At 41.8% G+C, this 22,644-nt stretch overlaps 1 protein-coding gene across 10 annotated transcripts in view; it reads left to right on the top strand.

Moving 5' to 3' along the window:
• The window catches only part of AGRN (agrin), a 626,510-nt gene that overhangs the window by 487,274 nt on the left and 116,592 nt on the right, over nt 1–22,644 (top strand). For all 10 annotated transcript variants that reach the window (XM_069742177.1, XM_069742176.1, XM_069742173.1 and 7 more), the window contains 2 exons: nt 7,435–7,656; nt 15,451–15,645. In XM_069742177.1, coding sequence (XP_069598278.1) covers nt 7,435–7,656; nt 15,451–15,645 — 417 coding nt within the window. The remainder of the gene's footprint in view (nt 1–7,434; nt 7,657–15,450; nt 15,646–22,644) is intronic.

Below are 22,644 nucleotides of genomic sequence, written 5' to 3'. Positions count from 1 at the left end.
CTTTGTGCGGATTCCGCAGCGTTTTACACCTGTTCCTCAATAGGAATCCGCAGGTGAAATCCGCACAAAAAACACTGGCAATCCGCAGGTAAAACGCAGTGCCTTTTACCCGCAGATTTTTCAAAAATGATGCTGAAAAATCTCACACGAATCCGCAACATGGGCACATAGCCTTAGGGTTAGGGTTGGGTTGGAATTAGGGTTGTGGTTAGGGGTGTGTTGCGGTTAGGGTTGTGGTTAGGGTTACGGCTACAGTTGGGATAAGGGTTAGGGGTGTGTTGGAGTTAGAATTGAGGGGTTTCCACTGTTTAGGGGCAGCACGGTGGCGCAGTGGTTAGCACTGCAGCCTTGCAGCGCTGTAGTCCTGGGTTCTAATCCCACCCAGGACAACATCTGCAAAGAGTTTGTATGTTCTCTCCGTGTTTGCGTGGGTTTCCTCCGGGCACTCCGGTTTCCTCCCACATTCCAAAGACATACTGATAGGGAATTTAGATTGTGAGCCCTCTCGGGGACAGTGATGATAATGTGTGCAAACTGTAAAGCGCTGCGGAATATGTTAGCGCTATATAAAAATAAAGATTATTATTATTATTAGGCACATCAGGGGGTCTCCAAACGCAACATGGCGCCACCATTGATTCCAGCCAATCTTGTATTCAAAAAGTCAAATGGTGCTCCCTCAATTCCGAGCCCCGACGTGTGCCCAAACAGTGGTTTACCCCCACATATGGGGTACCAGCATACTCAGGACAAACTGTGCAACAAATACTGGGGTCCAATTTCTCCTGTTACCCTTGAGAAAATAAAAAATTGCTTGCTAAAACATCATTTTTGAGGAAAGAAAAATGATTTTTTATTTTCACGGCTCTGCGTTGTAAACGTCTGTGAAGCATTTGGGGGTTCAAAGTGCTCACCACATATCTAGATAAGTTCCTTGGGGGGTCTAGTTTACAAAATGGGGTCACTTGTGGGGGGTTTCTACTGTTTAGGCACACCAGGGGCTCTGCAAACGCAACGTGATGTCCGCAGACCATTCCATCAAAGTTTGCATTTCAAAAGTCACTACTTCCCTTCTGAGCCCCGACGTTTGCCAAAACAGTGGTTTACCCCCACACATCAGGTATCAGCGTACTCAGGAGAAACTGGACAACAACTTTTGGGGTCCAATTTCTCCTGTAACCCTTGGGAAAATAAAAAATTCTGGGCTAAAAAATTATTTTTGAGGAAAGAAAACGTATTTATTATTTTCACGGCTCTGCGTTATAAACTTCTGTGAAGCACTTGGGGGTTGAAAGTGCTCACCACATATCTAGATAAGTTCCTTTCGGGGTCTAGTTTCCAAAATAGGGTCACTTGTGGGGGGTTTCTACTGTTTAGCCACATCAGGGTCTCTGCAAACGCAACGTGACGCCCGTAGAGCATTTCATCAAAGTCTGCATTTCAAAACGTCACTACTTCACTTCCGAGCCCCGGCATGTGCCCAAACAGTAGTTTACCCCCACATATGGGGTATCACTGTGCTCAGGAGAAACTGGACAACAAATATTGGGGTCAAATTTCTCCTGTTACCCTTGGGAAAATTTAAAAATTCTGGGCTAAAAAAATTATTTTTGAGGAAAGAAAACGTATTTATTATTTTCACTGCTCTGTGTTATAAACGTCTGTGAAACACTTGGGGGTTCAAAGTGCTCACCTCACATCTAGATAAGTTCCTTTCGGGGTCTAGTTTCCAAAATGGGGTCACTTGTGGGGGGTTTCTACTGTTCAGCCACATCAGGGGCTCTGCAAACGCAACGTGACGCCCGTAGAGCATTCCATCAAAGTCTGCATTTCAAAACGTCACTACTTCACTTCCGAGCCCCAGCATGTGCCCAAACAGTGGTTTACCCCCACATATGGGGTATCAGCGTACTCAGGAGAAACTGGACAACAACTTTTGGGGTCAAATTTCTCCTGTTACCCTTGGGAAAATAAAAAATTGCGGGCTAAAAAATCATTTTTGAGAAAAGAAATTTTTTTTTTATTTTCATGGCTCTGCGTTATAAACTTCTGTGAGGGGTCTAGTTTCCAAAATGGGGTCATTTGTGGGGGAGCTCCAATGCATAGGCACACAGGGGCTCTCCAAACGCGACATGGTGTCCGCTAACAATTGGAGCTAATTTTCCATTCAAAAAGTCAAAAGGCGCGCCTTCCCTTCCGAGCCCTGCCAAACAGTGGTTTACCCCCACATGTGAGGTATCGGTGTACTCAGGAGAAATTGCCCAACAAATTTTAGGATCCATTTTATCCTGTGGCCCATGTGAAATTGAAAAAATTGAGGGTAAAATAATTTTTTTGTGAAAAAAAAGTACTTTTTCATTTTTACGGATCAATTTGTGAAGCACCTGGGGGTTTAAAGTGCTCACTATGCATCTAGATAAGTTCCTTGGGGCGTCTAGTTTCCAAAATGGGGTCACTTGTGGGGGAGCTCCAATTTTTAGGCACACGGGGGCTTTCCAAATGTGACATGGTGTCCGCTAAAGAGTGCAGCCAATTTTTCATTCAAAAAGTCAAATGGCGCTCCTTCCCTTCCAAGCCCTGCCGTGCGCCCAAACAGTGATTTACCCCCACATATGAGGTATCAGTGTACTCAGGACAAATTGGACAACAATTTTCGTGGTTCAGTTTCTCCTTTTATCATTGGGAAAATAAAAAAATTGTTGCTCAAAGATCATTTTTGTGACTAAAAAGTTAAATGTTCATTTTTTCCTTCCATGTTGCTTCTGCTGCTGTGAAGCACCTGAAGGGTTAATAAACTTCTTGAATGTGGTTTTGTGCACCTTGAGGGGTGCAGTTTTTAGAATGGTGTCACTTTGGGGTATTTTCAGCCATATAGACCCCTCAAACTGACTTCAAATGTGAGGTGGTCCCTAAAAAAAATGGTTTTGTAAATTTCGTTGTAAAAATGAGAAATCGCTGGTCAAATTTTAACCCTTATAACTTCCTAGCAATAAAAAAATTTGTTTCCAAAATAGTGCTGATGTAAAGTATACATGTGGGAAATGTTATTTATTAACTATTTTATGTCACATAACTCTCTGGTTTAACAAAATAAAAATTCAAAATGTGAAAATTGCAAAATTTTCGCCAAATTTCCGTTTTTATCACAAATAAACACAGAGTTTATTGACCTAAATTTACCACTATCATGAAGCCCAATATGTCACGAAAAAACAATCTCAGAACCGCTAGGATCCGTTGAAGCTTTCCCGAGTTATTACCTCATAAAGGGACACTGGTCAGAATTGCAAAAAATGGCAAGGTCTTTAAGGTCAAAATAGGCTGGGTCATGAAGGGGTTAAGCAAGGAGAAAGTCAAGTTGCTGGCTTTTAAGTTTTTTTTTTTTATCTTGGTGACTTACAGCTCTGTAAGTGGCTCTCCCCTTGTCTTTTCCTATTTTTTTGCATAATAATATACAATTTTTTTTTGTTTCTTTCGTTCTTTCTTTCTTTCCTTAGTTCATTTTTTCTCTTTCCTCATTTCTTTTTATATTTTTCTTCTCTCAATTTCCTTCTTTCTTTCATTGTTTTTTTCCTTCTTTATTTTTTATTTCCTTTCTTTTACTTTTCTTTTTTTCTTTCCTTCTTTCTCTCCCTCTTTCTTTCCTTTCTTCCTTCCTTTCTGCCTTCGTTTATTTTTTTTTTCATTTATTAGTTCATGTGTTCATTCTTTCTCTTTCCTTCCTTCTCTCTTCTATTTGTTTCCTTCTTTCTCGCTTTCTTTTTTCTTTCCTTCTTTGTTTGTTTTTTCTTTTGTCCTTTCCTTCTTTCTTTAATTTGTTCTTTATTTTTGTTCATTTTTTATTTTCATTTATTTCCTTCTATTTCTTCATATTTTTCTTTCCATAATTCTTTCATTTTTTTATCTTCCCTCTTTACTTTCCTTCCTTCTTTAATCTTTCTTTCTTTCTTCCTTCCTTTCCTCCTTACAATTCCTTCCTTTCCTACCTTCTTTCCATCCTTCCTTCCATCCTTACATTTTCTTCCTACCTTCTTTCCATCCTTCCTTCCTGCCTTACATTTCCTTCCCTTCCTCCCTTCCTCCCTTTCTTTCTCTACTTTCTCTCCTGCTTCTCCTTTTCTCTTTCTCCCCTTTTCTCTATGTGCGTGGCTGAAGCATTATTTTAAGAGGAAATTTCTCCCAAAACAAAAAAAAAAACCCATGCAAATGAAAGTGTATAAGAAGTAACGATAAAACCAGCGCATTGCAAAAAAAAAAATGAAAAAACAAAACAGAAACCACAACATGTTTTCCTGAATAATAGATATTCCAAATGGTTGAAAAGCGAGCACTTTATGAAGCCGACATAAGAATTCTCATGATGTCGCATTGTGAGGCTTTTTGATCTGCTGTATTTCAATTTCTAAGCATTGCAAAAATTTACATTTAGAAGCAAAGGCCTACAACCACTAATATCGCCATGGAAACCAGGATCTCCGTGGATAAGGAGAGGGGGAAAAAAAAGCAAAACCTCACAATAGCGTTAATTTCAGACTACACTTTCTGTGAGGAAAAAAAACTGTTTGCAAAGTGAAGAAATGAAACAATAACAGATGTTATTTTTCATAAACTTGTCAGGGTTTTTGCAGGCTGCTTTTAACTCAGTCTTGCCCGGAATGGCGTATATTTCTAGAAAACCGTCCTGTGGTAATAATAACACAAGCGCTGTATAAATAGGTCAAGTCATGAGGGAAAAGGCAGCAATTACTCTCTGTAAGACAAGATCTATGGTTCGTCGAGGACTTGGTTATCGGCTTGGCGCAGTCTGGGGGTAACGCGGCTTGTTCTGTGTTGACGTGTTTGACTTTTGTTGCTCCGGATCAGAACACGAAGGTGGGTTCAGCTTGGGCCCAGATGGCACAAGGAAGATGGCCGTACATGCAGGTAGTCGTGGTGTTCGGTGCCATGTGGTGGGCACACAGATCCTGAACATTGGATGTGACCCCCTGAGCTTTGCTTCCTTCTATTCTGAATTCACCTCTGCTTTTGGATTGACTTATATGTTTGCTTATATGTCACTAACACTATTTTTTTGGTCCTGTTGTCTAAAAATGCTGCACAGATGTCCATTTTACTCATGCAATCAGCCTGCGTACCTTGCAATGGGGCAAAGCTCTGATGATATTTTTCCATAATTTTATATACCAAAATATATTTACCATTTGGCATTTATGGGCCCCTAGATATATAGAGCCTGGTCTAGGTTGGCCCCATCATTTTTGCTAATGGATGTCAAAAACCAGTGTAAGGTAGGGTGAGTTGGTCGAAGACGTACAGAAACTGGTACTGCCTATCTGTCCTCTGTGACAAAGCCTGGAATCCTAATAGAGGTTCCATTTTGGTAAGACCCCCCTCTGTTTTCTGTACGGTACTGTAATCCATTTTAGGAGTGCACACTGATGATTTTCTCAATCTAGCACTATCCAGATAGCACTCATGCCTATGATATTCTATAGGACTGTGCACATGTCTGACTTTTTTCCTCGGACCAAGTGGTCCACGGAAAAAAAACGAAGACCGATACAATTTTTATCCAAGGGGTTGGATCAAGATCAGCAATGGGTCGGTAGAAAAAAAATCGGACCACACTCAGATGACATCCAAGCGTGGTCCGATTTTCACGGACTGTCAGAAAAACTGATGCCACTCTAATCAAAGTTTGATCAAAGTAATTGGTCCGTTTCCCTCTTATTTGGAGAAATCGGCCATGTGAACTTACCCTTAAGGTGGATCTGTCACCAGATTTGGTAATACGATTTGCATACATCAATAAATAGATCTCTTATACTTGATGGAGCCTGGTGTACTTTCATTGAAAACAAGTCAGAATTCCAAGATAATGCTCCTGAAAGGCTACCTGCCTGATAATAGAATAAGCATTTCACAAGTTTAAGGCTAGTTTCACATTGCGTTAGGGCAATCCGTTTAGCGCATATGCTAGCGGATTGCGCTAACGCAATGTCCCAAAAGGGATCGCATTTGGCGATCCCGCTAGCGCAGATACCCGATCTGCGCTAGCGAGGGACGGACCTTGGACGCTGCAAGCAGTGTCCGCGGTCCGTCCGAAACTAACGGGACATCGTTAGTGCGTGCCAAAAATGGCATGCGCTAGCAATGCGCTAGAGATCCGTTAGCACATTGCCGTCAATGGGTGTGCTAACGGATCCGTTGCATGGCGTTAATTGCGACAATTTCGCCATGTAACGGAGTCCGCTAGCATTAACCCATTAACGCAATGTGAACCTAGCCTAAGCTGGACTTCTAAAAGGCTCATCGTAATATTAGGATTACACACCAATTCTGATGTGGATCTTCAAAGTCAGTCTTTGCAGGTCTAAGAGAGCTATTTACAACTGTGTGTAGGTTCTTTCGTGAAGTCTACTGACAGATTGGCAAAGGGAGTGCAAATCACGGAACACTCCTGCTATTTATCTACTCTGTTTGGGAATTGCTGGTTATGCAGTTCTCCTGAATTTTAGTATAGAAAACATGTAGAAAAAAGTGATGTGCGCACTATTTAAATGAACTGGAACTTTATGCTATGTATTTTTAACTAATAGACCTTGAAATAATAATAAGTTCCATAATTGGATATGTTAAAAAAAATGTTCCTGTGCTGGGATAATCTTATAAATATGCCCATGCTGTGTACTGTGTAATGGCTGTGTCCAACCATGCAGAGCTGCTCCAGTTCATGGTCGGCACGAACCGCAGCTCTTGGCCAGTGGGGAAGGAGAATAAGTCACTTACGATAAGACAAAGCCCAGGACAAGTATGATGCTGATTTGTAGCCTCCTTTACCCATTGCAAGTTCCAGTTCTTGGCTTCCTCCTCCGTAACCCTGCAATCATGTTGGACTTAAAAGCAGCATTTTAGAAACTAGCTACCAAAAACAGCCATTGTATTTGACTTGTAGCAACGTAATTCAGGCTCTGCACATTTCAAGAAGGGCATGCCACCAGGTGTCCACTAAAATCTGAAATGTTGTAGCACTCACAGGATTTGCTAAAAGAAATCCATTTTCTAACATGTGCAATATTAAAAACATCCATCTCGTATTTTATAACACAAAACTTTGCATTACTGATTCATGTAACGCTATGGAGTGGTCGAAAGCTAAATTCTGTGAGTGCTCACAATTTTGTGATGGTGTTTGTATCTGTATATTACAGCTTTTATTCTATCCAGAATGGCAGCAGTGCTGGCGGGTTACACGTGCTCAATCAGCTTGACGTTCCCTTCCCTCCTCTAGGGGGCAGAGTATGACTAGCATGCAATACTTCCTCCCTGCTTGCCCTGCTTGCAGCTCAGGGAGCGCTTGTATATGTGCTCTCCGCACAAGCCTTTGTATAGCGCATCCATAAACTGACCAATGTCTTTCTCTATCTCTTACAGATCTTCACGTTCCCAGTCCTTGCCTGAACACGGAATGCCGTTTCGGAGCATCATGTGTTGTGAAAAACCAGCAGCCGGTCTGCGAATGCCAGCAATTGTGCCAGAGCGTTTATGACCCTGTCTGCGGCAGCGATTCGCGCACTTACGGCAATCCATGTGAATTGGAGTCTACGGCTTGTGCACTTAAGAAGGAAATTGCTATTAAACACAAGGGGCCCTGTGGTAAGGGAAATCATCTGAGCTTCATACGCTATGTCTATTAATCCATGTATTGAGCCTACGGGTGTAGAAGACCTCAATTTATTCCAGTAGCAATACCAAATGCATATGATTCTTACATGGGGTCTGTCAGCAGAATTCACATAAAACTGCATACATTATTAGGTAGATCTTTTATAACTGATGAGGCTGGTGTACTTACTTTAAAATCAGTTTCAGAATGGCTGTACATTCCTTTTTTTTTAAGTTGACTCAATTTCTCCCCACCTAACCTTATTTGTAGAACCTTAGCATCCCTCCTTTTTGCTGCTGCCAAATCTCTGTCCACCTAACCTGATTGTCAGTTCCTCAGTGATCTCCACCCTGCAGTATCTTCGCCAACCTTAAATGATTGACAGCTCCTCATTATTTTCTCCAGTACGGAATCTTCGCCCTTCTTAAATGATTGACAGCTCCTCAGTGTTCTATTCCCTGCATTATCTTTGCCCACCTTAAATAATTGACAACTCCTCAGTGTTCTCCCCCCTAAGGAATCTTCGCCCCCCCCTTAAATGGTTGACAGATCCATAGTGTTCTCCCCTATGTAATCTTCGCCCACCTTAAATGTTTGACAGCTCCTCAGTGTTCTCCTCCCTAGGGAATCTTCACCCCCCCCTTAAATGTTTGACAGATCCACAGTGTTCTCCCCTATGTAATCTTCACCCACCTTAAAAGATTGACTTCTCATTAGTGTTCTCTCCCGTACAGAATCTTCACCCATCTTTAATGATTGACAGCTCCTCAGTGTTCTACTCCCTGCCTTATCTTCGCCCACCTTAAATGATTGACAGCTCCTCAGTGTTATCCTCTCTGCAGTATCTTTGCCCACCTTAAATGTTTGACAGCTCTTCAGTGTTCTCCCCCCTAAGGAATTTTCGCCCACCTTAAATGTTTGACAGCTCTTCAGTGTTCTCCCCCCTAAGGAATTTTCGCCCACCTTAAATGTTTGACAGCTCTTCAGTGTTCTCCCCCCTAAGGAATCTTCGCCCACCTTAAATGTTTGACAGCTCTTCAGTGTTCTCCCCCTTAAGGAATCTTCGCCCACCTTAAATGTTTGACAGCTAGTCAGTGTTCTCCCCGATGTAATCTTCGCCCACCTTAAATTATTGACTTCTCCTCAGTGTTCTCTCCCGTACAGAATCTTCGCCCATCTTTAATGATTGACAGTGCCTCAGTGTTCTACTCCCTGCCTTATCTTCGCCCACCTTAAATGATTGACAGTGCCTCAGTGTTCTCCTCCCTGCCTTATCTTCGCCCATCTTAAAAGTTTTACAGCTCCTCAGTGTTCTCCTCCCTGAGGAATCTTCGTTCGCCCACCTTAAATGTTTGCCAGCTCTTCAGTGTTCTCCCCCCTAAGGAATCTTCGCCCACCATGTTTGACAGCTAGTCAGTGTTCTCCCCTATGTAATCTTCGCCCACCTTAAATGATTGACTTCTCCTCAGTGTTCTCTCCCGTACAGAATCTTCACCCATCTTTAATGATTGACAGTGCCTCAGTGTTCTACTCCCTGCCTTATCTTCGCCCACCTTAAATGATTGACAGTGCCTCAGTGTTCTCCTCCCTGCAGTATCTTCGCCCACCTTAAATGATTGACAGTGCCTCAGTGTTCTCCTCTCTGCAGTATCTTTTCCCACTTTAAATGATTGACAGCTCCTCAGTGTTCTTCCCCCTATGTAATCTTCACCCACCTTAAATGATTGACAGCTCCTCAGTGTCTCTCTTCCCTGCACCTCCTGAATCTCTACCCAACTTGCCTGATTGAATGCTTCTCAGTGTCCCTCCTACCTGTCGCTGCTGAGATCTCGCAATGTCCAGTACAAGCTGCAGCTATCAGACTGGCTGGGTTGGCGGAGACTGGATACACTAGGACTTTTGGTGGAAACTGGGTACGCTAGAACTTGTGACCTCTCTCCCTTTTTAGTTACACTCATTCTAATATCAGATTATTCACAGTAGCTACACCAGCCTCATCAGGTCTACGCTATCTAAGTAATAACGTATGCAATTTGTACTGAGAAATCTGGTGACAGATCCTCTCTCAGTAACGGCAGAGGGTCAAGATTTAATAAGGCTTTATGCTTTTCCATCTTTCTATGCATGAAATATCTTTATAGAGATGCAGACAAGCACGCCTGCAAATCTTCAGAGAAAGTAGAAGATATCATCAAAAATTGTTAGTACAGTCAGCAAAGGGCACAATCCCTAGTACGAGCGCTGAGAGATTTAGAGGGAATGGTCCACGTTTATAGGTCAATGTGGGGTGTTTCCTAATTTACTGAAATGTGTCTGTGTGTATATATGAGTATCTTACAATACATAGCCACAGGCACAGGGTGTAAATAATTAATCATGAGTTAAGATGCTGCAAGCTGTACAGTATTCATAACTATCCAGGGATACAGTAGATGGATTTGCTTAAAGAGATACACACAGACTGCGCCTGTTAATATATTTGGTGCTGCTTCTATCAAATGCAATGTATCCAACCACGAAAAATGTCAAGGACTGGCACACATTACTATCAGAAATTTACCCCACTTTTGTAGGATAAATTATACTGACTTTCTTGGGTGCGCCAGTCCATTCCCCTTCCCTAACAAATATTGCTAACTTAAAAAAAGAAAAGACTAAAAAAAATGCCTCTACAATTTGCTCTAAAATTTTGCAACATCTGAAGCAATTTTTATACCCAAAAAAATTGTCATAAACTGTTTAATAAATCGGCTTCAAAAGGGATAAAAGTAAATTGAAATGCCCCATTTGACCATATTGTTTGGAAATGATAGGGGAACGATTGCTCGAATGTTTGCTTTGCTACAAATGTGATGTGTCAAGATGGATTTATTTTGGCATTTGTTAGCTAAACAAAGGCATGTTGTGTGGCTGAATGTCATCAATCCTTTCTGAAACCCACTATGTTGTAGTATGTTCTTTTTTATTTTATTTATTTTCCTTCTAATCTGCTAGTTAAGTCTGGAGTTTTAATGATCTGATTTGCTCATATGAACGATCTGATGGACGGTTGACCATTCCTGATGATCATAGTCTTCTATATATGGCCAGTTTAACACCATATACAAGGGGTGGAAAAAATATATTTATACCAGTCCAGTAATTAACTGGACTTTTTTTTTAGTAGCCAACAAAAAGAACCTTCCTAGAATATAATATAAACAACCCAAAAAATAAGATTATTTACGGTATATTGATACTGTCTAAAAATTATCCAGCCCTGCTATGTATGAGCAGCATGCCTTAGAAATGGGGATCAATGACCTATTTAGGATACTATGCTTCTAAGATATGAAGGTTGTTCTTTAAAGGATTGGAAAGATTCATAATAATGGTGTACATGCCATATAGGAAGCTTCTTTATCTTCAGTGATGGTGCCTATGGGAAAAAAGGGACCTTGTTTTTTTAATGGTGGGAATTTTGGAAAGCTTCTCCTAGAACCAATCAATGTTTTGATAGTAAGTATGATCCAAGAAGTATCGTTTCTCCTTGCGGAGAGTGACATGTTAAGCATGCTGAGATGAGGAGACTTAAAGCCAGAATGCTCCTCTGGGAAATATGGAAATTGTCTCTTCAGAGAGGAAGAGAACTAGAACTCTAGTGGCACTAGAGTTCTAGTCCTCTTCCTTTCGGAAGAGACAATTTCAATAGTAAGCAAGGAAACCCCACATTGAGGAGAACTGTTCCAATCCATAGGGAGGGTGCATAGGATGAGATCTGGGATTAAGCAGATGCTGGAGAGGGTTGAGGTGGCATAATATCACACTAAACCTCTGACTTCTCCTCTTTGCCTCCTTATTATTATCATTTTTATATCCAGTATCTTCTTCAGTGGTCGGTTTGGGACTTCAGCAAGTTCTTCTGCTTAATTCTTAAGGCCGCCATGCACATAAGTCATCTAAACCCACCAATATCAGCGAGATTGGCTGACAGACGAATATGTATGGGGGCCTCCTAACTATGATGTCAGGGCATTGTTGGATTGTTGATCCCCTTGATTATTCGGTAGATAAGCCATCATCAGAGGAGCCTGGCAGCTGCTCTCTAGTAGGGAAAATGGGAGCCTCAGTCGAATTGTGCTTTCCTGTGTTTAGAGGGATAGCTGACGGCTAAACAGTTGACAGCTATCTGATATGTACAGGGGCCTTTCAATCTGCCTACATTTACCCAAACTTAGATTTCTAGTTGTGTGCCTCCAAATCTGAATTCATGAACATCTTCTGCTGCAGAGTGAAAGGGTTAATAGTTTGCTTCCCGCATGGTATTGTTTTATTGCTAGATGGGATTCTGGGTCCTGGTAAAATGATGAGATCTTGGAGTTTGCTCCTTGTTGCAAGTAATGAAAGTGCTGAGCGTCGGGGAGCGACAGGTCAGAGACTGTGCACTGTTATTAGCTTTGGAGGCTCCTGGCTTTGTCCCTTCTCACAAGCCTCGGTGATTCGGTGCATCATCGTAAACCACACACACTCTCCGGGCACACGCATGTTTATCATAGCACTTTTCCCCAGTCTGATAAGCAATTTGGGCAGTTTGTATTGCCTGTCTGTACACATTACCTAGCTGTCATTTCCAATCTGTATGATCCAGTACCTCTCCTGCTTATTCTGTTTTATCAGTGAATGCATTATGAGTCATTTCGATGAGCGGGATAGTTCTTTTTACGACTGCTTATGTGGGAATGTGAAATCCTGCATATTCCGGTAGCCAATTGGCAATTTCAAGAATTTTTTTTTTCTTAATTTGCTTTGTTGCAAGTTCTGTCTTCAGGAGCCCACCGCTCCCTGGCTTCATGCTTGTCTGGTAGCTGTGCTCTGGATGATTGAGAGTCAGAAACAGCATCATGAACTCACCACTGGCCTGAATTGTGCTCTATCCAATTCTGCAAATAGATGCATCTTTGACCCATGCGGCATTGGATTGGCACAGGGACACTGAAGACTGTCAGATCCGGCAAGCTTCTTAGAATAGCTTACAAGCTCTATTTGACAGAGCTAGCAAGTGCTGCACTCATTGCTGTAGACTGGAGAGATGGGCAGTAATCAGTGGCGTAACTAGAGTCCTATGGGTCCTAGTGCAAAATTTTGACCGAAGCCCCCCCTCCCATGTTCGTCAGATATAAGGGCCTTTGTAGCATTCTAAATCCTATAAAGACATACGGGTGATAATTCCCCCATCATGGCACCTTTTTGTAATGTCCCCCATCGTGTGGCAAGGCTTGCTAGATAATGACTTTTAGGATTGCTACTTCCTACAGTTGGCACTAGAGTTCTAGAGACAATCTGCATATTTCCCAGAGGAGCATTGCGGCTTAAAAGTCTCCTCACCTTGACATGTCAGTCTGCAAGGAGAAACGTTACCCCTTGGATCCCATATAAATCAAATTACACATACCAATGAATAGACATACTCTGCATAGTACATACGTGTGATGTCAAGATAATCAGTTGTGCCCATTAGGAATCTATTGTAATAGAACATATTTGAGTATCTGCACACAGAGTGGATACATAAGGAAAGCTGCAGTGAATCCGCCCAAAAATCTGCTTTGTTACATACAGATTTTGTTTCAGATTAGCCCACAATTTCACTCTTTACATAAAGGGTGAAATATGGAACAATGTCCTCTATAAGGAATTGACATGCTGTGTATTTCAAAATTCGCACCGTGTATACATTTCCACAAAGTGTGGAGACGTGAGAGTTACAAAATACTGTGAGTCGTTATGTCCTGCTGTACTACAGAGATATTCTGCCCTGGAGGCAACAATTCTGTAATACGACATTTATTGGAACATGACACATGACATTGTATAATAATAAATAATCTTTATTTTTATATAGCGCTAACATATTCCGCAGCGCTTTACAGTTTTGCACACATTATCATCACTGTCCCTGATGGGGCTCACAATCTAGAATCCCTATCAGTATGTCTTTGGAATGTGGGAGGAAACCGGAGTGCCCGGAGGAAACCCACGCAAACACGGAGAGAACATACAAACTCTTTGTATGAAATGAGATGCATAGAGATGTGCACTTACGTCCCATAAACTTTTATAGGAGCTGTATTACGGAGTCGTCGCATGGTATTGTGCATTAGCCGTTATACAAAAATCACCAATAATTTCCATGCATCAAAGTGGAAAAATTACCTATTGCTTAGATCAAGTTTTGTCTTAACCCCTTTCCGACGTTGAGTGTAATAATACGCCCACATTGGACTCCCCCCTGTTTGGTGCGTGCTTCGGTGCTGAGCCGGCACCCTTCCGGGCACATGTCAGCTGATCTATACAGCTGACATGTGCCCACAACAGCTGCGGTTGGAACCGCGATTAAAATGCAATAACAGGCGATCAAAAGATCATATCTGCACTAAAATAGTACCATTAAAAACGTCAGCTCGGCACGCAAAAATATGCCCTCACCCCGCCCCAGATCACAAAAAAATGGAGACGCTATGGGTATCGGAAAATGGCGCATTTTTATATATATATATATACATATATATATATATATATACATACTAGATTGTGGCCCGATTCTAACGCATCGGGTATTCTAGAATATGCATGTCCCCGTAGTATATGGACAATGATGATTCCAGAATTCGCGGCAGACTGTGCCCGTCGCTGATTGGTCGACGCAACCTTTATGACATCATCATCGCCATGGAAACCATTATGACATCTACATCGATACTGTGCCCATCGCGGAATCAGAAACGTGGGATTTCTACATCCTTTATGACATCGTCGCTGTGCCCGTCGCTGATTGGTCGAGGCCTGGCGGCCTCGACCAATCAGAGACGCGGGATTTCCAGGACAGAGACAGACAGACAGACAGACGGAAAAACCCTTAGACAATTATATAGATAGATATATAACAAACTTTGGAATTTTTTTCCATCGCTTAGATAAAAAAGAACCTAGACATGTTTGGTGTTTATGAACTCAAAATGACCTGGAGAATCATAATGGCAGGTCACTTTTAGCATTTAGTGAACAGCAATACATCTTTACATTTCTGTGATATACTTTGGATACTGGACGTCTTCATGTATTGGACAGCGACGGTACAATATCCGGAGTGTTCCCTCTTTGTACTTATTTCTTTACGTCTTCCATTTCAGACTCTATAAACGTTTTTGCTTCACGATGCGATGAAAATAAATGAATATTTTCATAAATGAATTGTATTTTCAATTACAATAATAATAAAAAATGTTATTGAAAGCCGGAACATATTTGCTTGGGGCAAAAGTTAGAATTCAGTTGAGAACCGAGCGAGAATTAAACTTTTGCAAATGGCGTGGTTGCTTGCTGATTTGCCGAGTCTTGTACAAAATCTAAACGCAGCAGCGGAATGATGTATTAAAATTCCCTCGCCCATTCCTTTTTACAATTCGCATGAGATGTGACATTTTTCCCCCCGAGAGGCGCATTGCAGACAGGATTTGATGAAGTAAATTAGTCACCCACATTACAATGAACGCTACATTTTTTTTTTTAATGCATTTGTCCCTTTTCTACCCTCTGACCTTGTCAGAATGCCCAAGGACAGGCTGTTGAGTTAACAGCATCTGATGTATCACTGCTGGGTGGCAGGTCAATTAATTAAAGCGGGTGCAGGTGCATCCAAGCTATCTTTGGAGGACAGACGAGTGACATACAAAACGCAGCTGGAAAGCAGAGTGGCGGCATTTCGAGCTTTTTATCATGACCCTTTGTGATGTTCTTTATTGCAGATCGTTGCAAAAAATGTCAGTTCGGAGCCATTTGCGAGGCCGAGACTGGACGATGCGTGTGCCCTACGGAATGTGTACCCTCGGCTCAACCTGTGTGCGGCACGGATGGCAACACCTACGGCAGTGAATGCGAGCTCCATGTACGAGCGTGCACGCAGCAGATTAACCTGCAGGTGGCGGCACAGGGAGACTGCAGTAAGTAGATGGGGTATCTGTGACTGTATTTTCCGGTACATTGACATTGATGCTACCTCTAAAAGAAAGACGAAAAAAAAAGTGCTCCCCTGATAAAATGAAAGGATAACCAGTAGAGGGTTATGAGAATTACTTTTGGACAAAATTATGTCCTCTATGAGTGCACTAGATTATCAATTTTAAAAAAATTAACTTTTTCCTAAATTTGATTAAGGACCCCCAAGTTCTCATTAAACAAATTCAATACATTAGCACGACATGTTAGTATACACACTACTCCCCTCGCAACTCCTGGGTGGCCACACCAAGACACATAGTAGAGTTGAGCAAAAAAGGAGCCACTGGTCCTTGTCCAGCAGCCACACTGATAGTCCTGAAAATCTCATCCTACCTATCTGCATCCCCGGCGCCTCTTCTAATTAGTAGGTCCCTGAGACATCTCCGCGTTGCCCTCGAAGACTGATGAGAAGACAGGAATCCAAGTATTGCTGTTCATTTGTTAATGTGTTTCGAAGTACATCCAGATTGCATCTTACCTCCTACCGCTATGCACCAGCTCGGAGGCACCAATTAAACAACCTGGCCTATAAACTAAAAAAAAAAAAAACTATCCAAGGGCCCTCTAATCCCTTCCCCAGGATTTAACACCCGTCACCACTTAATTCCACCTAGAGGGGGTTCCATAACCTCCTGAGATTCTCCTGCCCCCCACGATCCACAATTAACCAAATCCACCAACTTCGAGGACCACCCCATGCCTGCTGCTATGGCAAAAATTATATATAATCAATACAAAGCAGACAAATTCACGACAATTCAACATTACTGTGACCCATAACCCATTTTCAGAACATAATAATGGAGGACGGGTGGGAGATCCTTTCTGGTTGCTGGTAACCTAAAATGGCTACCCAAACCCAAATAGCTGTCCCTTATAAATCCTAGTCCTCCTTCCATGATGTCTCCACCCCTTGATGACCACAACATTCCCTCCTCCATTCCCATTTAACACTAGGACTACTGGTATAGTCATTTTGACTACTTACTTGCAGTAGTTCTAGTCAGGGTTCACGAGTTCAGTAGTTCTAGTGTTAAACCTGACACTCCCAGCAAAACATCAGCTCCCTATATAATTCCCGCTCATGCCGGTCTCCCTCTAAGGCCCGTGGTCGAGTACGACCTTCCTTGTAAATAACATGGGATACTAAGTTATAAGTATTTTGATCAAAACTGTGTAAAAGCCATCCCATTGCAACAAGGTGTACCCAGTTGGGACGGTCCTGTCTAAAGTATTAAAACCTCACTATGTATCAACGGACCTCAATGTGAATAGAGCCTGACATGCGAACATGCTGTTACCCTTTACAATTAGGCCAACTTATGCTCATTTCTTTGGTTTTGCTGTAGTTTCTTGTTTTGTTCTTGGGTTGTGTAACGTATAGCTGAAAAATCTCCCGACGGTAGCATGAATATTTTTTTTTTTTTTTTAAGATTTCATGTTGAACACAAGGAGAGACACATATGTATATCTGTGATGATCTGGAACAAATAAGAAAAGTGCATTTATTGAGTTTCCGCATTTTTGGGAATATTCCCATTCATTAGATCAAAATCTAATTAAAAAAAAATGTCTCTTTTGATCTGATGATAGGGAATGTTCCCTTAAACACGCAAGCCTTTGCATATTTTTTTTTTTTTTGCTTAGAAAGCGGAAATGTCTGAAGTCCCCCTCTATGGAAACATATTGTTCAAAGAAAGCGAAATTAAAAATTGCAGTAACCGTAATAACCAGTAGGTGTCACATTGCCATTCACTCGGGTTGTGATTATACCCTGCAGTAGTTTGTACGCTAGTCTATAAATGGGTAAATATACAATATCTTTCCAAATATCTATGTCTATCAGACTGCAGTGCAAAAAAATTACTTCATTGCCATTATTATTTGTGGACACTGAACATGGCCAGAATATAGATGTTTGCCAAGAACCATGAACTGCTCTGTGTATGTGACAACACCAGATCTCCGTGCTTCTTAGGAGACCATTATTGTAGTTTGCAATTGTACCATAAAGCTGGAGAATGTGAATGATGCAGACCTTCAACTTCTGTACTCAGCTGCTCAGAGACATACCTTCTGTCAAACGTCTAATTAAAGAATTAAGGAAAACCTCTCCATAGATTGAAATCATCAGAAAAATACTTATTGTTTAAATCAGGTTTGTTTGTTAATTTTTTTGGGAATTTTTTTTTTTTTAACTTATCACAATATTTATTAGAAATACAAAATAATAGAAATTTTGATATTTTCACACTGGCCACTGGGGAATTTTTTTTAGACTTCTGCACATGTACATTAGCCACAGTGGTCAAACTCCTCCCCTATCTTTTGCATCTAATGAGCATGTGCAAAGGTCATTGGAAAGAGGACCTGTGACATCTCCTATTGTGATTGATGGATCCTGTGTATAGAGATGTAATCTGTCATTGTAATCCTGCTTCTGATGATAAGGAGTCTGCAGAAAACTCTTCCAGGAAGTAGGAGTCAAAAAGAAGCCCCAGTGGCCAGTGTGAAAACCACAAAAAAATTTTTTTTAATAAAGATATGATAAAAAAAAATTGCCAAATGAAAAAAATACATGTGACACAAAAACGTGATTCATACACTGGGTCATTTTTTGATGACAGCTTCTCTGAAAGTTCAACTGAAGATAGGACAGACTTCTTCTCGGCAGACAGGACATGTAGCGCCAGGACTTTTGTTGAGGAGAGCCATAAGATCAAATACTTAATTAATCTCAAGACATAAGAGGTTGAGAGAAGCAACCCATAACGTGTATTGTTTAACCTTACTTAAGCTTTCTCAGATCAAAAGTGAGACACTAAAGATGGCTGCCATTTCCTGTATCAGCAGACCATGTGCTGATATCCAAGGTAATGCCCACCCTGATGACCTCATGGATCCGCCCATGGACTTGCTTATTGCCCAACCCGCTAACCAATGGAATGCATCTGATCACTCCCATTTTAAAGCTAACCGAGCGCCCCTTACAGGGGTTATATAAATCTGTGTTCTGACTTAATAAAGCCCTTGGAGCTGAGCCATAGATTGATCAAGGAGAATTTACATCTGACTGTGTGTTGTCATATGTTATTTCTTCAGTGCGCACTTGATCAATATCCATTAGGCCAGGAGTAGACAACTAGAGAGTGAACATTTTATTAATTGTTCAACCCAACACTTTATTTTAAGATTTTTCTCCAGCATCAAACACTCGTACATTCTGAGATTTCACTTTCTTCGCAATAGGTAAAAATAATGCAAACCGAGCCGAGAGCATTTCTTCCACATTTATTTTTAAACCTCTCAGCTGTGGAAGGGGCAGACATGGACGCAGCATTAATCTTCATAGTCTCGGCGATAGAGTAATGTAAGTGCCCGTACCTTATAAATAGGAGAAAAAGGAGAACACAACCAATCAAAGAATTGGACTGACTGTGTCGCCGGCAAATGACTCTAGTTTCTAGACTTGCCAGACACCATGTGAGTAGCAGTGAATTACTGGGGACATTAGCGTGAAATGTTACCAAGACCTGCAATTTTCCATTTTTCACAATGTTTTTTTTTTATGAGTTTCTTAGTCATACTTTACAAATGTCCTCCGGGGATGTGGTAAAAATAACATTGTTGTTTACGAGGAGTCGGCATTCGCTAGATGAAGCTGTCGGCAATTCAACCAGCAATAGTTTTCTTTTCATCTATTGCATGCGGAGCTCGATAAAGACTTTCTTCATTTACAGCACGGTACCTCTGATAGGACCCGTCATGTCATTTATTATGGTGAATGATTCGAGCCTCAGTCGTTACTCCTAGAGGCTCAAAAATAAAAGTAATGAAAGTTTATTATGCCCGAAATACTTGGAAACATTGGTGATTTAAAGGGACCTGGTGGTCAGGATAGCCTAAATTCATGGGATCAACACCTCATAATGACCCCTCGTTGGTGTCCTCTTCTTTCCTTTGGAGAAATGGCTGCACTGTGGAGTAAAAGAAGTCTCGATATTATGTGCAATTTTCACCTTCGCTGCTAATGTTCTTTTACAATAAATGTGCATGAAATTTCAGATTTAGCATTTCTGTCAGCAGTACAGGCAACTGCAGAGTACAGGCTGTTGTAAAGTAGCTTGTGCCTGCTGAATGGTTTGGGGCTCATGCAGATGGACTTAGTTTTGGTCCAAGAGTGATCTGAGAAGCATCGGATCGCACTTGGGCCAATGTTATTCTATGGGGTCTTGTACATATCTGATGTTTTCCTCGGACCGAGGTGATCCTGGGGAAATATCGCTGCATGTTTGAGTTGTGTTCAATCTTTGGATCACACTTTTTCCATGCAGGTCAATGAGTCCGTGGAAACACTGGACTGCGATCGGATGTCGTCTGAGTTCAGTCCGATTTAGACGGACTAACAGAATGTAGAACATGGAGCAATTTTTCCTCTATCTTCTACTCATCTGAGAAAATCTGATTGCACCATGATCAATCTCTGATCAGAGTGTGATTAGCATCAGGCCGATTCTTTCGGATGAGGGATTGCACGATCGTCCGCACCCCAGCATAATAATCGCAGGGAATCTGTATTCTTCCAAAGGTGAAGGCGCCATTCCAACAGATTATTGGCGAAGTGCCATTTAATGGAGCTGTACCATCTGGACAAACACTTTGTGAAAAATGAGGTTGTGGCTATTTCTTCCCTAACACACTGCAATCAAATGTTATTTTCGCAGAGCAATTTGCACAACCATTTATTTTCCCCATAGCATATGGGCTACCTTTACAGTGGGTCTTCACTCTCACTGGCTTCAAACCATTTACCCCCCCTCCATAATGTCAAAATGCCTCAAAGAGGTTGTCTTCTTTGAGAAAACGTTCCCCTATATGCATGGATTGTTGAAAAACAAAAATTAACAAAAATGTAAGGGATAAGGGGAAATAGGAAGCTGTGTAAGTCTTCACATGGAACCGACCAGGACCAGGACAGCAAAGAAAAAAATCTCCAGGGAAGAGTCAGATGGATAAAACTTCAGAATTTATTTAGATATCATAAAACGCTAGCGGTTCCTCCAGTGGTCTCCAACCAACGCGTTTCGACTATGCGTTAACCATGAGTAAAGCGTAGCCGAAACGCGTTGGTTGGAGACCACTGGAGGAACCGCTAGCGTTTTATGATATCTAAATTAATTCTAATTTTTTTTTTATCTGACTCTTTGCTAAAAATTAATAAACTGCTCACCCTCCCCCAGTCTAGTGCACTGCTGCTTCCGTCTCTGTTGTTTGGCTGCAGCGGTGACATTATGTTGACGTCTCTGCAGCCAATCAATCACCGAGCTCAGCGACTCTGCTCTTGTAGATGGCATGAGCCGCTGAGTTCAGGGAGTGGTTGCAGCAACGCCATTATGGTATCACCTCTTCAGCCAAATGACGCAGACGCTGCAGTGGACCCCGGTAAAGCACAGGTTTTATTTGTTTTTCCAATGAAATGGACATATAGGGAAAAGTTTTCTGAAAGGGGACAACTCCTTTAGTAACTTTATGCCCGACCTAACTATATTCATGTAGGTTTACCGATGGTGCAGCGAATACTATGTTGGTACTTTTGAAGCTTGATGCTTAAAAATAAATAAATAGAATTCTTAATAAAATGATTTTAAAATCTGTGAGTTTGTGTGCCGTCAACCTCAACCCATGAGTAATGACTTTGCTCATACTTTCTTTGTATAATGCCTGCCCACTGGTGATCCGTAGGCTGTCTGTGTCTTATTTAAAAAAATCTCTGGAATTCTTTTATAGAATATTACGCCAACAAATAAGTGGAGCTATTGTCTAGAACTTCGGTGAAGAATAAAAGCTTCAGTACGATCACTCACTGTTTGTCCAAACTGGTTTTAATACACAAAACTCTGTATTAGTTGCTGAATCTAGAGCAGGGCAGGCATGTTGATACGATTACTTTACATAATCATAGATGGGTGTTGTCGGATTCGAATAAGGCTTGTAAACGCAAGCAATTTTGCAATTTACTGCTTATTAAAATTTTCAGCCGTTCTTGAGATATCGGTGCTTTTCTTTTCTTTCCCGCCTGATACCTTGAAGACCGACCACTGCTGCTAGACAGCAGAGCACGCGCAGTGCTTTCAAACTCTTTTCTATTGAGCTTGCAAGCATGGTTTAGAAGTTGGCCAGGATCGCTGGACTGCGCTGATGTAACACTCCAGGTAACCGGTTGTTACAGTGGCATTGCTTTCCTCACGGGGAGAGTGATGTCACGCTTGGAAGCGAGGAAGGATCCCTTTAACAGGTATTCAGCACATACAACACCATTCTAACTCCAGGCCAGAAGGGGGAGCTCTGCGCCCGACTTCAAGGGAGCTGCTCTCTCTGGTTGGGAAGAGGAGTTAGTTGCTAGGCAGTTGGGGAGAGTTAGTCAGTTGGTGAGAAGACAGCGAGGAGTGAGGAAGGAAAGCTGGGGCCGTGCAGACGAGTGATTCTGCAGCTCCTGAGAAGGAAAAAGAGAGCAGAGCAACTTGTAAATATATTGAAAGGAGGAAGGAGCAAAGGCGATTTGAAGAGCTGGAGAGAGAAGATGCGACTGAACTTCCTCCACGCTGAGTGCATATACCGGTAGCCAGAAGACCGAGGTTGTGAGTAATAACTTCATGCCCCACAGCAGAAACCGGCGGACAGCTGATTGCAGGTTTCCTGTCCACCATTGACACCTGAGGACAAAGTAGCAAATAGAGCCCAGGTTGTGATAGAGATCCTGTAAAAAGGCTCGAGTTACATATCGTATGGGTTAGTGTCCTACCTAAGGGGGGACAGAAAGAATGTGAGGACCTGATGTGAGGCCTAAGGCAGCAAGAGACTACAACAAAACAGCACTAGAAGGAAGGTTTCCAACTCCACCTGGTTAGGGGGATTCCTGAGACGCTTTCAAGCCGGCCGGA

This window comes from Ranitomeya imitator, chromosome 10 (genome assembly GCF_032444005.1).
Source record: "Ranitomeya imitator isolate aRanImi1 chromosome 10, aRanImi1.pri, whole genome shotgun sequence".
Taxonomy (NCBI): domain Eukaryota; kingdom Metazoa; phylum Chordata; class Amphibia; order Anura; family Dendrobatidae; genus Ranitomeya; species Ranitomeya imitator.
The sequence above is the reverse complement of the archived record's forward strand: the minus strand, read 5'-3'. Positions and strand labels throughout refer to the sequence as shown.